The sequence below is a fragment of the Tympanuchus pallidicinctus genome, unplaced genomic scaffold (genome assembly GCF_026119805.1).
Source record: "Tympanuchus pallidicinctus isolate F22 unplaced genomic scaffold, pur_lepc_1.0 scaffold15, whole genome shotgun sequence".
In the NCBI taxonomy this organism is placed as follows: domain Eukaryota; kingdom Metazoa; phylum Chordata; class Aves; order Galliformes; family Phasianidae; genus Tympanuchus; species Tympanuchus pallidicinctus.
The window spans coordinates 33120047-33134892 of record NW_026294669.1 but is presented as its reverse complement, the minus strand read 5'-3'; the positions used below and the strand labels follow the sequence as shown (position 1 = coordinate 33134892).

General features: G+C 43.0%; 1 protein-coding gene across 17 annotated transcripts in view; it reads left to right on the top strand.

Annotated features, from left to right (window-relative positions):
• Positions 1 to 14846, top strand: part of IKZF2 (IKAROS family zinc finger 2) — a 111768-nt gene that overhangs the window by 54344 nt on the left and 42578 nt on the right. For 14 of the 17 annotated variants that reach the window (XM_052675121.1, XM_052675113.1, XM_052675108.1 and 11 more), the window contains 2 exons: positions 3425 to 3691; positions 13705 to 13872. In XM_052675121.1, coding sequence (XP_052531081.1) covers positions 3425 to 3691; positions 13705 to 13872 — 435 coding nt within the window. Of the gene's footprint in view, positions 1 to 1152; positions 1301 to 3424; positions 3692 to 13704; positions 13873 to 14846 lie in introns of all 17 variants that reach the window. The other 3 variants (XM_052675118.1, XM_052675123.1, XM_052675116.1) reach the window with 2 other exon arrangements.

Below are 14846 nucleotides of genomic sequence, written 5' to 3'. Positions count from 1 at the left end.
TTTGGGTACTGCAGAGTTGCCAAAATATTGTTTAACAGGGAATTGCAGTTTAATTAGCACTTATCAGACATTAGCAATAATTGTTTTCAATTTGACCGCTCAGGGTAAAGTGTGATTCAGGTTCGCTTGGTTGATGCTGTGTGGTCTGCTGGAGATATGCCACTAGCTTCCTGTCCACAGGCAGAAGCTTTTGGGGCTGCTTGTCTCTTTTTGATGAAGATGAGATGTCATCTTCAACTGGGACAAAGTGGAGGGAATTTGTATTAGCTAGAGGCGGATGACTTGACTCAAAGTTACTGCAGCAAGATGGATTAGAGTTTATCTCTACGATCTCATTTGCTGTGATTTTTAGGAAAAGTGCCAAAAACTTAAAGGGGAAAAAAAAAAAAAGAGAGAAAAAGAAAAAAATGTTTCCATTTGCTTATTTATGCTTTGTTTTGGCAAGGAATGAGAAAGCTTGCCACTTTTAGCGAGTGTGTGAACAAGAAAGGCAAGGGAACCTGGGGTGAGGTTTGACGTGGAGATGGTGTAAGATGCAGCTTAGCCATAAACATCCCTCAAATATTTCTTCTCCCTTTGTAGCAGGGTTCATTATGTTTTCTGAGTTTGTGGCTGTAGGTGAAAACAAAGGCAGTCCTATAAAATGAACGTAGTTTCAAAGGCTGGCTGAGAACAGAAAGTAAACTGTATGCAATTTAAGCACCCGTTTGTATACAGCTGTGCATCAGTGTGATGTAAGGCAGCAAAGATGACCTGGTTAGCAAAGCCCTTGCAAACTGCTGAGGAGATCCTGCTGCACCAGAGTTTCCCCTCCTTGGGGACCTGCGGTTAGTCTTAGCTGAAGGAAAGCTTTATACAGTAACAGGAGCTATCCCAGGGCTTTTGAGAATGGCAAATACAACACTGTGCACGTGTGTAAGGGTGAGGGAAGTTAAGGCATGCAGGCTGTTTACTGCTCTTTACAAAATAGCTGGGATACATCAAGAAACGCTACCTAAATCGCATGGGCTTTGTGAGCTCCGTTTGCAGGAGTTTGGGAGCTCTGTGTGTTTTGGAAGGATGAAACCCAGCATTCGGCAGACAGAAACCCTAGGGCAATATAAAGTAAGTCATCTTCCAGTTTTGTAAGCTCTTAAAACCTTGCTTTCATAGGAGTGAGCAGCCAGAGGTCCGCAGACTTCCATGGCAAGTAGTGATGATGTCTTGGTGCTGTCTAGTGATTCCATGTCAGATACGGACAGAGAAATCTGTGAAATTAATGCAAGAAGACAGATAAGATACGACGTTGTCTCTTTCCCTTGTGAGTACATACAAATATGCACAATTGATATGAGGTTTTTTTCGGTTACTTTATGTCTTACCGTGCAAAGGGAATGTATGGTATTGTGGCAGCAATGCAGGATTTTGGGTCAGGAGCTGCCAGTACCACTCCTGGCTCTGCCAGAGCTACTTGTGTGGCCAGGAGTATTAAATCCTGCTCCTGAAGACAGCAAGCTGTTTATTTGAGCTTCGTTTTCAGACTTGCTGAATGCCCCAAAAGGCTGTTATTACCAGAGGGAACTGCTGTTCCCCAACTCTCAAGTCGGGTTGCCCCTATATCACAAGCACATGCTTTGCTCAGAAGGTGGGAGGAGGACCTGAGCATCTCTGTGCACCATAGGCACAAGGTGAGGCGGCAGTCACCATCTCGCAGGCAGGAGCCGAGTTGCAGCCAAGCTCTCTGTGCCGTTGTTTCTTTTTTTAACAATAAATACATCTCTGTGGCAACAAAATAACAATTCTCTTCTATAAATGAAACGCTGAAATATTTTGTAGATGCAGAATTTTGCGATGGCAGTGCCTGTGCTGGTGGCAGTCTGCTGCGATCTGTCCGTCCTTGTTCGGGACGGGCTTTGCTGTGATAGTGCTTCCATTCCTGAGCTTCCATTAGTGCCTCGATGAATAGTAGAAGATGGATTTCAACAATTTAATGGTTAAAAAGCAGCATCTTATCGTTTGGTTTCTGGTGCCTTTTCCCATTCATTATGCTTTTGTCTGGCGGTGACGGTCATGGCTTAGAATTGCAACATCAACACTGGTCTCTGAACCATCTGTTTTCTCTGACCATAAATTTGGGGGAAGGAGGAGAAAGGATGAAGAAGGAAGTCAGGGGGTTAGTTCTTCTGATATTGCCAGGGCAGCCCTTGGAAAACGTGCTGACTGGCAGCAAGCAAGACCCAGTTATTTCTGGTTCTCTTGTTCTCTCGTCAGATCAGGCCTGGAGCGCAAGTCTCCAGCAGGGCTCCAGAGGCACAGCCAGGCCCAGGCCATGCGCCTGCACTCAGATCCTTTGCTGCCATCGGCTCTCGTGCTAATGGCCTTAGTGCAGGGGTGAAAGGCTGCTGAGATACAAAGGCTGAATCACCTCCTTTTTAAACCCCTCAGCAGGATCAGGTGGAAAGTGGCATGTGGGCTTGCTTTCTGACTGACAGTGCGGTTGGAGAGCGTGACTCTAGGAAAGGCCTTGTAGCAGTTTCCACCAGCCGCTGGAACATGGGTGTCTGGTGATTAAAACACCCCTGCGCTGAGACCCCTGCATGAAAAAGCTTGATGTGTTCCTTTCCTTCAAAGATTTGCTGAACCCACAAGCACCTTTACTTGCTTTACTTAAGATTTGTCCTGTGACCTGAGAATTAAAGAAATCGGTGGTGGGCCCGTTGGTCTAGCCAGGCAGATAAGAAACATCTCTAAGTGTGCATATTTTACAGATCTAACTAAACCAGCAGCGTAGGTCTCACTGTTTGCCTTGGCAGTATCCCATCTGCATGAATCAGGATATGGTGGCACAAAAGCACTCGAGGCTCCTCCAGAGCTGACATCTCCTCATCGGGAGACATGTCCGTGCAGGCAGGCTGGTTTGGAGCTTACTAACAGGAGCCCTGCTTCATCAAGTCCCTGCATTTTGAGCAGTCCTGCCTAGGAAGTGAGCTCATTTGTGTGAGCTCTGGTGGTGCAGTGTCCTGTCAGTGGAAAAGTTTTGCTGCCCTTCCCAAACTCAGGGCAGGGGGGATGTAGATGTGTAACGGTGTACTGTACTCATGACTTTGGTCCCTTGAAAGGAAGGGAGCTCCTGTGCCTCGAGTGGACAAGTGGGAGTTTTTAAGCATGGTACATCTCTGCAGCTTTTGATAGGTCTCTGGATCGCTCCACACCTTAGTTTCTAAGCTCTAAATTAGAAATAGAAAATGGTCTTGAACTGAAATTCAGTTGTAACTGGTGCTGCTGTCACTACCGTGAGGCACTTGTGTTGCTTTGAGCCTCTGACCTGTGCTTTAATGTTGGTAATAGTAGCAATTTATACTAGCTTTTGGGAACCTAGAAAATACACAATTTAATGTTTTTTTGTTTGTTTGTTGTTGTTTGTTTGTTTATTTTTTTATTTCAGCAAATTCAGTGAAGGTAGAAATGCAAAGTGATGAGGAATCTGACAGGAAGACCTTCTGTCAGGAAGATGAGGTCAGGGTTCTCGATGAAGGAAGCAGCCTGGAAGAGCCCCTCGCTGAGAATAACGAGATGACGGATAACAGAAAGATTCAGGAGCTATCGAGCGAGGGAGGAATCCGGCTTCCGAATGGTAAACTGAAATGTGACGTCTGTGGCATGGTTTGCATTGGGCCCAATGTGCTAATGGTACATAAAAGGAGCCACACTGGTAAGCAGCTGAAAGAAAATCTGATGACTGCCTGTGGCATCTGATGTTGATATTACCTGACAACTGTTCTCTCTTCCCTTTTCATTCACGGGGTTGCAGGAGAGTGGGGAGGGGAAAAGGGGAAAAGCGGGCTTTGCTGTTTCAGTTCTCCCTCTGCTCCCCGGACTCTGGTGATTCTGTGTTTCTGGCAAGCATGGTGCTTCCTTGGTGTTCATTTCTAGTTTTTGGTTCTTAAAAATGCGACACAAGTCTGAAAATCAATCTTTCTACTGACCTTGACTGGGGAGAACATGGAGGGCGTGCGTATGTGATCGTGTGTGTGCACGTGTGAGATTTTTTATACTTTAAGGTGAGTCTCAGGGCTTTCCCTCGGAGCTGCTTGTAGGTAGACAAGGCCAGCAGCTCGGGTGTCCCACACCTTCACAAGAGTCTGGGCATGATGCTGGGTGACTGTGCAAAGCCATGGCAGGCAGGCGTTACCTTGTGCTCAGATGCTTATCCTGGTGCTCAGATGGGCTTGCTGCTCATCATGGGACAGCTTCATCATAGAAATCTCACCTGAACTGTTCTTATGGACTAGTCCTTGCCCTAACAATGTCGATGCCATTTTTTTGTGGCATCTTTCAATCCTTACATTTTCTCATTTATGTCTATTACTGTTAGTGCTACTACTTGGTGGGGACCAAAACGGCTTACTAGCCTTGAGGATTTGAGAATTCAAGAGGTAGACAAAACCTTTAGTGTAAAAGAAAGAAGGGGCCACGAGTTGAAAACAAGTTTTGAGAGAGTCTGGACAAATCTGGTAAATGGAGGTACGCAGAGGCTGATCCTTAACTTGCTCAGGGAGGAAGGACAGTTACCTCCAACAGAAAAATCAAGTGGGGGTGGTGCCAGAAGACAATATTGTGGAGTCTTATGGAATCTGTCACGCAGAGCCATTGATTCAGAAAAGCTCTTAAGCACACGTTGAAGTTCTGTGAGATTTAAGACGTGTAGCACCTGAACTGCTATGGTATATACTTTTTGGCTTAAGGCATACACTTAAATCTTACTGAGGGTAAGCACAGGTTTCTGTGGAGCCTCAGGGGGTGTTTATTCATACTTTTTTTTGAAAAAATTAAACATATCTTGTTGGTTTTTTTTTAAAATCTCTCTCTGCTATTATTTAGTGGGGTAAGAAACTCCCACTGTAACTGAGATATCTGACAGGATATAAAAAGAGAAAGTGGAGTTTTAAGGCAGAATAAGAAAAGACTTGGTATAATCCCCCTGTAAACATGGCAGTTTGCAGTCAAGTAGTGTGCACTTGATGGGAAAGAAATCAATAGAATTTCTGTACGGAGGAATAACAAATATATATTACATAGTTAATGCCCTGTATATAAGCTGTATTGATAATAACTTAAATGTATAATGCAAAGCATTGCAGTATCATTTATGATGCAGTCATGATTTTAGACAGCTATTACGACAGGGGAAACGCATTAGCTGAAGGAATGAAATCTTGATTAACAGTTTGACATGCTATTACTAGAAAAGGGAAAGAGAACAGAGAATGCAACAGACTGAGTCTCCAGCTTTCAGCTGAAAAGTTTTCACTGGCACTTGCATCTATCTGAGCATATGTATTGTAGGTGCATCAGAGTCCACGTATTTGAACTTGAACAGTTAAATTAGACCTGCTAATTTTAGATTTAGGTGCTTAATTAAATAGTCTCTGTTAGCTAGCTCATCTTTTAAATACCGACAAAGCTGCCTTTTTGTTTTAAAGAAAATGTGAATTCAAAACAAATAGGACAAAATCTGTGTAGGTCTGTGTATGGGTGACAACCACTGCACGTGCGTTTATAGGCAGGAGTTACATGGCTAGTAGCTTTTGCCTTCTGGGTAGTGATGGCTCTGTGTTGAGCTACGTCTCTTCTCCCATCTGAGCAGAGGAGTGTGCTGCCTTGAACTGTACAGACATCTTAAGCATGTAGAAGTGCAGCCTGGTGCTCTACTCTCGGTACAGCAGTTGGCAAATTTTGCGGGGGATTTTTTTTCCCCTGCTTTGTTTGTTTGTTTTTTAATACATGCTGCTACTTCACTGTCCACAACAGAAGGAGAAATCTGCTTGGATTTCCACATCCTTGATTTTAAGGAGTATTTTTAACATACTGGTATCTCTCTCCTAAAGTGCAGTACTTGAAAATATATTGCCACTTCCTCAGCAGTTGGGCTGAATGGGTTGGCCCCAGCTCTGGAATGAACCCTGGCCTGTGGGTAGTCTGGTTTTACAGCCCAAGGGAGGATGGTGGAGGGAAGGGAGGTTGTGCCTAGTAAGTGGAAATGGATGACGTTCTTCATCAGGTAACGCGACTGGCATGTAAGTCCTTACCTCAAAAGACAACCTGTGTGTGCCTTGGGAGCTGGATCCTGCCTTACGTTCCTCTTTATCAGCACACAGCCAAAGCGTGGTCTGGCCAGTTGTTTGCACTGGCAAAAACTGAAGTCCTTTTCCGTTCCCAAAAACCTGACAGCGTTCTGTGTAAACCACTCAGTGCTGCGGTCGTGGCAGAGATTGTAATTTGCCTGTATGCAGGGACAAAGCTGTGGCTTTCCTTACGCTTTGGAACTGAAGCTTTGTGAGAAGCTGTGCCATATGGCTTTGGCTGTTTTGTGCTCATCAAGGGACACAGTTTCCTGAAGGCATTGTTCCTCTGCTCTGGAGGAGCAGTTGCCCTGCCACATCACAATAGTTCAGCCAAACACGTCTAGGGATGGGGAGAATATCCTCTCCTGTGGGTAAGGACTGAGGGTGACAGTTGGGTGTCCCAGCTCTCATCCTCATCGAAAGCATCCATTTTCTCTCATGCTTATGGCCACTCCCTGCCTTGTTAAGAGTTACAGATTTTCCCTTTCTCCTTTGCACTTGCAGAAAGGACAAGTGACGGTCTGCTCCGTGGCCCCTCCATAGCAGAACTGCTTGTTCGATGCCACAGAACACAATGTTTCTCTGAAATGCTGGTAATTTAGGTGAAACGTTTGTGCAATCTGCACAGCCATCACGAGAAAGGCCTTTCTATTTATTTGTCATCACTGACAGAAAAGAAATGTTCGATATGAGAATTAATTGTTGTTGCACTCTGTACTTTAGTGAGCTGGCTAGCCCTGATCCCTTCCTCACATGCCACATGCTTGTGTCCAAAAAATAGCATGTGTCAGCATAGGTTTGATTTATTTTCCTCCTTCTCTATCTTCTTTTGGTCAGAATTTCATGTTCCCACACCAAGTGCCCCAGGTTGCAGCAGCATCTTTATCAGAGTTTTTTGTTGCTGCTGGAGGTAACGAGTCACATAATATTGCCACTGGATATGCCAGGGGCTGTGCTTGGGGACGCTGAGGAAAGGGGAGAGGAAGAAGATGAGGTCAATAATCCAATTTGTCTGAGCTAATGAAAAGGAACGCTGATGATTTCTCACCTCTTCAGACTTTCTGCTAGCGGGCCTGAATTAAAATGTCCTCAGCCCTCATTTTGTGCGAAGCAGAAACTATTTACTGCTACAGCCATGCAGTGGCCATGCTCAGTGAGCTCCACACCTCTCACTTGTGCTGTGAATAGTGATTTTTCCCCACAGTAACACCCAGTGCTTTTCCAGTCCGCTGTTGGGTTTGGAAGCACTACATGTTTCTAAGACAGGATTGGAATCGTCTTCATTGCATTAGGATTTGGGAGGGTTAGACACCCAGAGGTAAAGGGTTTGTGCTGATACAGCCAGACCTCAAGCCGCAGCTTTGGGGAGCAATGCAGCAGCACAGAGCTCATGCACCCTTCAGCTGGGACTGCTGCTGTGTTGTTTTCAGCCTTTTTGGAGTGCTAACCACGGAAGGGGTTCAGATCTTTCCCTGCTCTCCATGTGCATTGCAGTACCATTGAGTCAGTAAAGTAAGATAAGGTAAGCACCAGTGAGGAAAACCTTCAGTTCTACTATCACAAGCGTGGCCTTGTAACTGAGCATCTGCAGCATTGGAACTATGAATTTATTATTTTGGGAGGGGCAGAGTTCAGGTTTTTGGGGCACTACTACTGGATGAGGAAATCCTACTTTGCTGCTCCATATAAAAGACTTCTCTGCCTAAAGCAGCTAACTAGGAACAAATCTAAACAAATGGTCATATTAACACACAACAATTAACTCCCTTGAACTGCCTAATTCTTCTAGTACAAGAGTTTAATTGGCTTTAATTTGTTATTTGTAGCCTACTGCAGGCTACCTCTTGGAATAAGAATCATCTGGCAACGAATCAAAAGTCATAGGGCCAAATTTCAGAGAGTGATATTTTCTACTTAAGTTCTTAAATGAATCATCTGACTTCTCTGAAAGTGTCATTTTGTACTTAAGTGTAAGGAAGAAGCCCGTAGATGTTTGAAATTATTGAAATGGCTTTCTGCATAAGGATGTGTGTGACTTGCAGTACTTGCTAAACACATTTGGTTTTGGCCTGTTCACAGAAAGAATTTTTCACTTTTCAGAATACGGTCATAAATTTGTGTATAGAGGACACTTGGAAATCACCCAGAATTTCCCAGAAGTTTTTCCATAGAGATTTGCCACTAGTGTTTTAACTTGGAAGAGGGTTTTTCTCAACAACAACAACAACAAAAAAAAACCAACACAAAAACAAAGCACAGTAAAATCACGGATGGCAAGTGAGGTGCAGCTTGTTGAGCGATGAATAGAACAGTGAGTATATAAACATGGTAGTCCCCAGAATAACAGACGTGGGAATGGAGCCAAGTCTGGTGCTCTGTATTTCATTGGGATGAAGGCACGTTGCATCTCATTGCCTGCCAGTGTGTTAGCAGTGCTGCTAAGATTTCATCTGGGACGGAGCAGGATCAGAGCGGTTGTAAAAGTGTTTCTTCTCACCCGAGTGTTAACAAAAAGCCTGCTGTCGAAGGGTGCAAATCAGTACTGTCAGTATGAAGAATGACTTTCTCCCTGGCAGCAGGAGCGTAGTGATTTGACAGTAAGTAGTTAAAGTAATAATAATCCTGTTTTAGAAGAACCAAAGTTATCCTTTGTGTATCAAAAATATGTGCCAAATAGGAATGGCTGAGGTCTTTGATATATATTTAACCAGAACAGATGCTAAATGTAGTCCCATTGGACCTGGATTTTATGTTTATAAAGACTCTTTCCTGGCTTTCTCTAGCATTCTGAAGAGGCTTTAAAACCTGTGCTTTTTTAAAGAAAAAAAAAAAAAGGAATTAAAGCACTCAGAGGCAGGGACTTGAATGTTGCTCTGAAAGTAAGCAGGCCTTGCTTTTACCAAGAACGTGTGTTAGTTTGTGAGCTGCTCCTTCTGCTTTTAAAGGGACAGAAGCTTTCAGACCAGGCTTATGAAGTGTGTTTGGTCAGGAGGTCTGTGGGCACAGGGCATTAAAACCAACACTAGATCTAGGAAAATGATCTAGGGAAATGGGGGGTAGAGGGTCACCTTTCCCAAACTTTACATTTAAAGGTTTTAAGCTATAGAAAACACAGCGGAAAGCAATTGATTCCAAGTGGAAGAAGTTGGATTTTGCTGTCTTAGGAGAGATACTTATTTATTCACGTTTATTTTGACAGCCACTTGTGATAGTCTCATTAAAAGTGTTAGAACAGCTTTGGCCACGCTCCGTCCCTGCTTACATTTCTGTTTTGATATAGAAAATGTCACCGATGTATTTTGCAGGGGTACAGAATTCAGAGAAGGCCAACTCATAGCGAAACTCCTGTGCAGCACTTCCGTACTGAGGCGGTAAAGGAGAATTGTTGTACAGGGAAGCGTCCGATTAAGTAGAAAATGGAGTCGGTTTGCTCTTTGAAATAACAGTTGGCAAATATGTGGCAAAGTATTCCTGCTGTTTATAGCAGTTAATCAGCTATTTTGGCTGGTTTCGGGCTGTGTCAGCTAGAAAGCACTCAAAGCTTTTGCTCTGAAGTCTCCAGTGAGGTGCTGTATATTAAAGATACTCGTGAAAGGACCACATCGTGTTAACAAACCCAACTCTGTTGGTCCATGTGGCTTTCCAGCTCGGTATTTGTTTACACAACAGCAAGTTCTGTTGTGTGCTTTAGACACCAGTGTAACTAAAGAGAAGTCATATTTCAGTGTTCTTTTTCATGGAGAAGAGATAGCTATAACGGATGCGTTTTAACCAACGAACTCTGCTGCGTCTGCAGTGTTTTACTGTAATTTAGAGGTAAATACTTGAAATTACACTTGTTAATCAAGAGTTTATATAGGTATAAAGTGATCTAAGAAACAAAACCTCGGGCTTTGGGTGTTTTTGTTTTGTTGGGGCTGGGGGGTTGTGGTTTTTTTTCTTAATTATCAGTGCTGTTCCCTGACACCAAGCTGCTCTTCTTAAGCCTTAGAAAGGTAATACTTGGCAGCTCTGGCTCACCTTGCCCTGTCCACTCCTGAAGTAGCTTTAGATAATTAAATTCTCCATGCTGCAGAACAGGGCTCTGACTTAAGGTCTTAAATCTGGAGCTGAAGAGAAACATCTTTTTTGTTTGGTTTGCTGTTTTCTCCCTCTCTCCACCGAGTCTTTTTTTAGTTGCTAAGGTTGGAAGACTTTTTTTGCCCTGCTTTGGCTTTAAAAGAGAGAAAAGATGTAATATTTAGCAGTAGATAAGAAGTATTTGCAGTCACACAGTTTCCAGTATTAAAAAGCTAAAAGCTCACGTAGTCACACATTTCAGTACCTGTCCTTTTTATGAATTCCTATTTTAATAAATCAGCACAAGTTAATAGAATCAGAAGGCAAATGCATAGCTTTAAATGGTGAAACACACAACCTGCTTATAATTGTCCATTGCCTCCCATCTAATCTATTGCACTGGTCTCTGGTTTCTATGTGTCTGTGCTGCGCTCACCCCGAAAGACAGGAAAATATTTTAAACACAGGAACTGCCATGTAGAGAGGGAATGTATTTAGGTAAAGACTCCTCACGAGTGAAGTAGAGCAGCCCAAGCCAGTGTCAGACAGGTTATCCTGTGTATCGTGCAGCACCTGTGGGCTCACGAGGCTGCAGAATGGGAGCTGCACTCGCTCTCAAGTGCACTGGCTGTGCAAACCAGCATGGTGTAGAGACCAGATTTCTACTGTCTGATGCTGGAATTGTAAATTTACCTAGTTCTGGTGTGATAATTCTTTACAAAGGATACGCTTCAGTTACTATTAGCTGAATCTTAGAATACAGCATAGTTATTATTAGTGGATGGTTAATTGTTCATAAATGAAATTAATCATAGCTCCAAAGAACTACTTTTCATAGAAGCATAAGGGAAGTGAATAAGGATGTCAGGGATGTTACTTTGTTGTTAGTAGTACTTCAGCATTATTGTTGTTGTCCAAAAACCTACTAGCAGAAGACAGTGGGAGAAATAACAGGGAGAACAGTCTTCTCAAGGCATTGAAGTGGTAAAGAAAAGGTTGGTTTGCTACAGTCTCAAGTGGGCATCAAACAGCAGAGTTTATAGAAAAACAGAAAAATCTTATTACTCAGTTTCTACTTTTTTGGGGGGCAGCTTTCTATTGCATGTTTGTGCCTCAGATTAATTGTACTAGATTTAAAAGCTGCTACTCAATAGCATGAACGTGACTAAAATTAATTGTCATCCCAAAAGCCTGCAGTTTAATCAAGAAGCAGGACATGATTGGACAAAACTATAAGAAACAGATCAAAGTAGTTACTCAGAATTAAAACTAGTAGGAAAAGATGAATTTCTTCTGGATTAAAGTAGTCTGAAAGTAAAATGTGTTCTTGTAGCAGATTCTGTACGTGGCAAGAAAGGAACAGGCTATTGGTGACTTTGTGAAGCATGTTCTCATGTCTTTGCCACCGAGCTGAAGTACAGTGATTACTTGAATTCCTGACTGAAAGCTTCGAATGTATCCTCAGCTTCCTGTTTACTGGGGAATAATGCTGCTCACATGTGGCCTTCAAGAATACCAAAGAAAAGTTGGGTAAAACACACAAACTGCACAGCTAAAAAACCAGCGGGAATAAAAGAACAGACCTGAAAATTGGTGAGAATCCTGCTGCTTTCTTTAATGTTGTCATCCCGAAACTGAAGCTGTTATTCCTGAATACTGAGAAATGTTGTCAGAGGAGGGAGTTTGGCCTGTTTTCTCAGACACTGAAAGCAAAACAGAAAAAAAAACCACACGCACACAGACACAGACACACACACACACACACACACACATATATATATATACATACACATATAAGATATGTTGACTTTATTCTCGTTACATATCTCTGTTAGGACATCTTGAAATGATACAAAAGAAGATAATGGCTAACCAGATCTTTCAAATGTATTGTGGGAGTTTAATGGAGAAGCCACAAACTCTCTATCGGTTGCAGTGAGCTTGCATTGGGTGTATTTGGAAGAAGAGCTTCGTGGCTTGGTTTTTCTGTATTATTAGTCCACAGTGTTTTTGGCAAGATGGCAGCAAGCTTAATATCTTCTTCAGTACATCTGCAGTGGTTTCAGATGTATCTTCAGCACTCAAAATGAAGTTGCAGAGACGTGGTACATATGTGGCACACCTACCTTCTGCTGCCCTCCTTAGAGGACCATGGCATGGGCAGTGATTTAAACCACCCAAGCATGAACTGCTAGAGGACACCTGGGAGAGCTCTCTCCCTCCCTCTTTCCGTTTAAATCAGAAGACAGATGTTGGTGTTTACACCAGACATGTAAACTATTATGATAAAAACATTTATGTATAGCTGGGGAGCAACCATTTTAAAGCAATTGAAAAAAGAAGTTGGGGAGATGCAGAAGATCACTGAGTATGTTTCTTTTTCACAAGAACTGTGCCTCATGCCAATGAATTCAAACTCTGAGTCCCATCAGGATCTGACTGAGGCTCCATGATAAGGGCTATGCTAAAAAGAAGGAAACAAAGTGCTTACATCTGAAATCTGATGTTCCAGACCTTGCAGAGCTGGGGAGCCACGAAATAGTGAAGTCCATTCATCATTTCAAGTCTAGCTGTAATAAAATGCTTGGATGAATGGCAAGCGCCGAGTGTATTTTTGTGCCCTATTGCCTCAGTCTGCCCAGCAGGATGTAAGTAGGTGCTTATAGCTGACTGTGTGCCCAGAAACACCAGGACAGAACCGAGTGTCCTCAACAAATGTTGATCTAGATTATGGTCTTGATAATGCTTCAGAAAACCCATGTCAGTTTGTCAGATTTTTTTTCCTCGTTAAGTATAAAAAAGTAAATAACAGGAGTATATTGATTTCTACAGTCCCACTACCAAGGGCAAGTATCAATGATTAGCATCAACATAATTTGTGTGTGTGTATGTGAATGTTTGTGGGGTGGATTGAGTAAGGAGTAGAGTTTCTGTTAAAATTATTTATTGCATCAAACAAATCTCTTCCATTAGTTTTACACAAACTTGCCTATTTCTCAATTTAACATTGTAAGACTTTATCTTTGCTGCTTCACAGAGGTTGTGGAGCTGATTGTCACTTGCATTGATTAACTTTGTACCACTGCAGCAATGGAAAGCAGCCTTTTAAAGGGCACTTTAATTAAGCTGTAGTGTAAGCAAAAAGTGTAGTTTAAAACAAAGATTGTAATATTTGTCCAAGTCCAGTCGTTGTGTTCAACTTCAAATAGTTATGTGGATTGGACCAATACTAAAAATATGTGCAAAACTGTAGAGATAAATACTGCAGATTGCAGTTATGGATCTAAATTTTGAGCAGAGCTCATCATTTACTGAAGACGAAACCTCTGAGATTGGGAACTTCATGAAAATCGGGCAGCGATGATGAGCTCAAGCCGATGCTGCATGAGGGGAAGAGCCCCATTTAGGGGCTTCACCCACAGAGCAGAAGAAACAGTCAATGCGAGCAGACCTATGTGAGATGATAGCACCACAAAGAGTGGGACAGAGGGCACCTTCTGGTGTTTCTTGACTGCACTCTCCCTTCCATTTTCCCTTTCAGGTGAACGTCCCTTCCACTGCAATCAATGTGGAGCTTCTTTTACCCAGAAGGGGAACCTGCTGAGGCACATCAAGTTGCACTCTGGGGAGAAACCGTTCAAATGTCCCTTCTGCAGCTACGCCTGCCGACGGAGGGACGCCCTCACCGGACACCTCAGGACCCACTCCGGTGAGCCCGCCTCGGCTTCTTTTCCCTCTTGTTGGTTCCTTTCTCACCGCTGCTAAAGTGAAGCGGGTTGTGAAAATAACTGTGTTTCTGGTGGCTCCGGGGCTGCACCGTCCTCTTCAGACAGCACAGCTCTGAGCTTTGGAAAAGCCTTGATGCGAATCAGACAAGTTGTGGTTCAGCCACACCTCTTCTTTTGTGTAACTGAGCTTCTCTGCTGATGCTATCACATTTCCCTTTGAATGTCTCCTTGGGTGTATCCAGACTTTGCTGGCAGGTTGTTCTGACACTGTAGACCCCAAAGTGGCTGTGGAATTCCACGGATCAGAAAAATAAATTTGTGCTTTCTGAAGCCTGCTTTGCAGTTCATACCAATTTCTTCATCTATTAAATGCCATATGCTGGTGGAGCTTATACTTGCTGATCTTTCAAGATCCTTCTGATTGCATTTTTTGTTCAATTATTTCCCCTGTAAAGTTCTAATTCATAAAGGTGTGGGGGAGATCGGGCTTCCTCTGCCTGCTTGATGCAGTTTTTTTGATAGATTCAAAAGGAATAACAGTCACGTAACTATGTGTTAGTAGTCATGTTGATAGCCCTGATGATCAGGATTGGAGGTGTTTCTAATCTCTGTACGCTCCACCAAAGGGCTGTGTTCTGCCCGCTTCACTCGGTTGTGTAGATCTCCTGAGTAAGATCTTAACTTGCTGTGATTTTTATCTACTGGGACGTTCAACTTCTATGTCCAGACCATTTATAGGAAACTGTGTTTTTCACTGTTGAATGAGCAGAGATAATTGGACTGGTTAGAAGTGACAGGATTACAGATGAACTTTTTTGAGGTGTTAGCAAACGTGTGACTACTGAAACATGGTGGTAGAAGTGAGGCTGCAGACAGAAACTCTGCGTGTGAAAATGTCATCACGGAGCTTTCTGACTATTTATACACATTTATTCTAAGAGTCAGCCTCACCTCA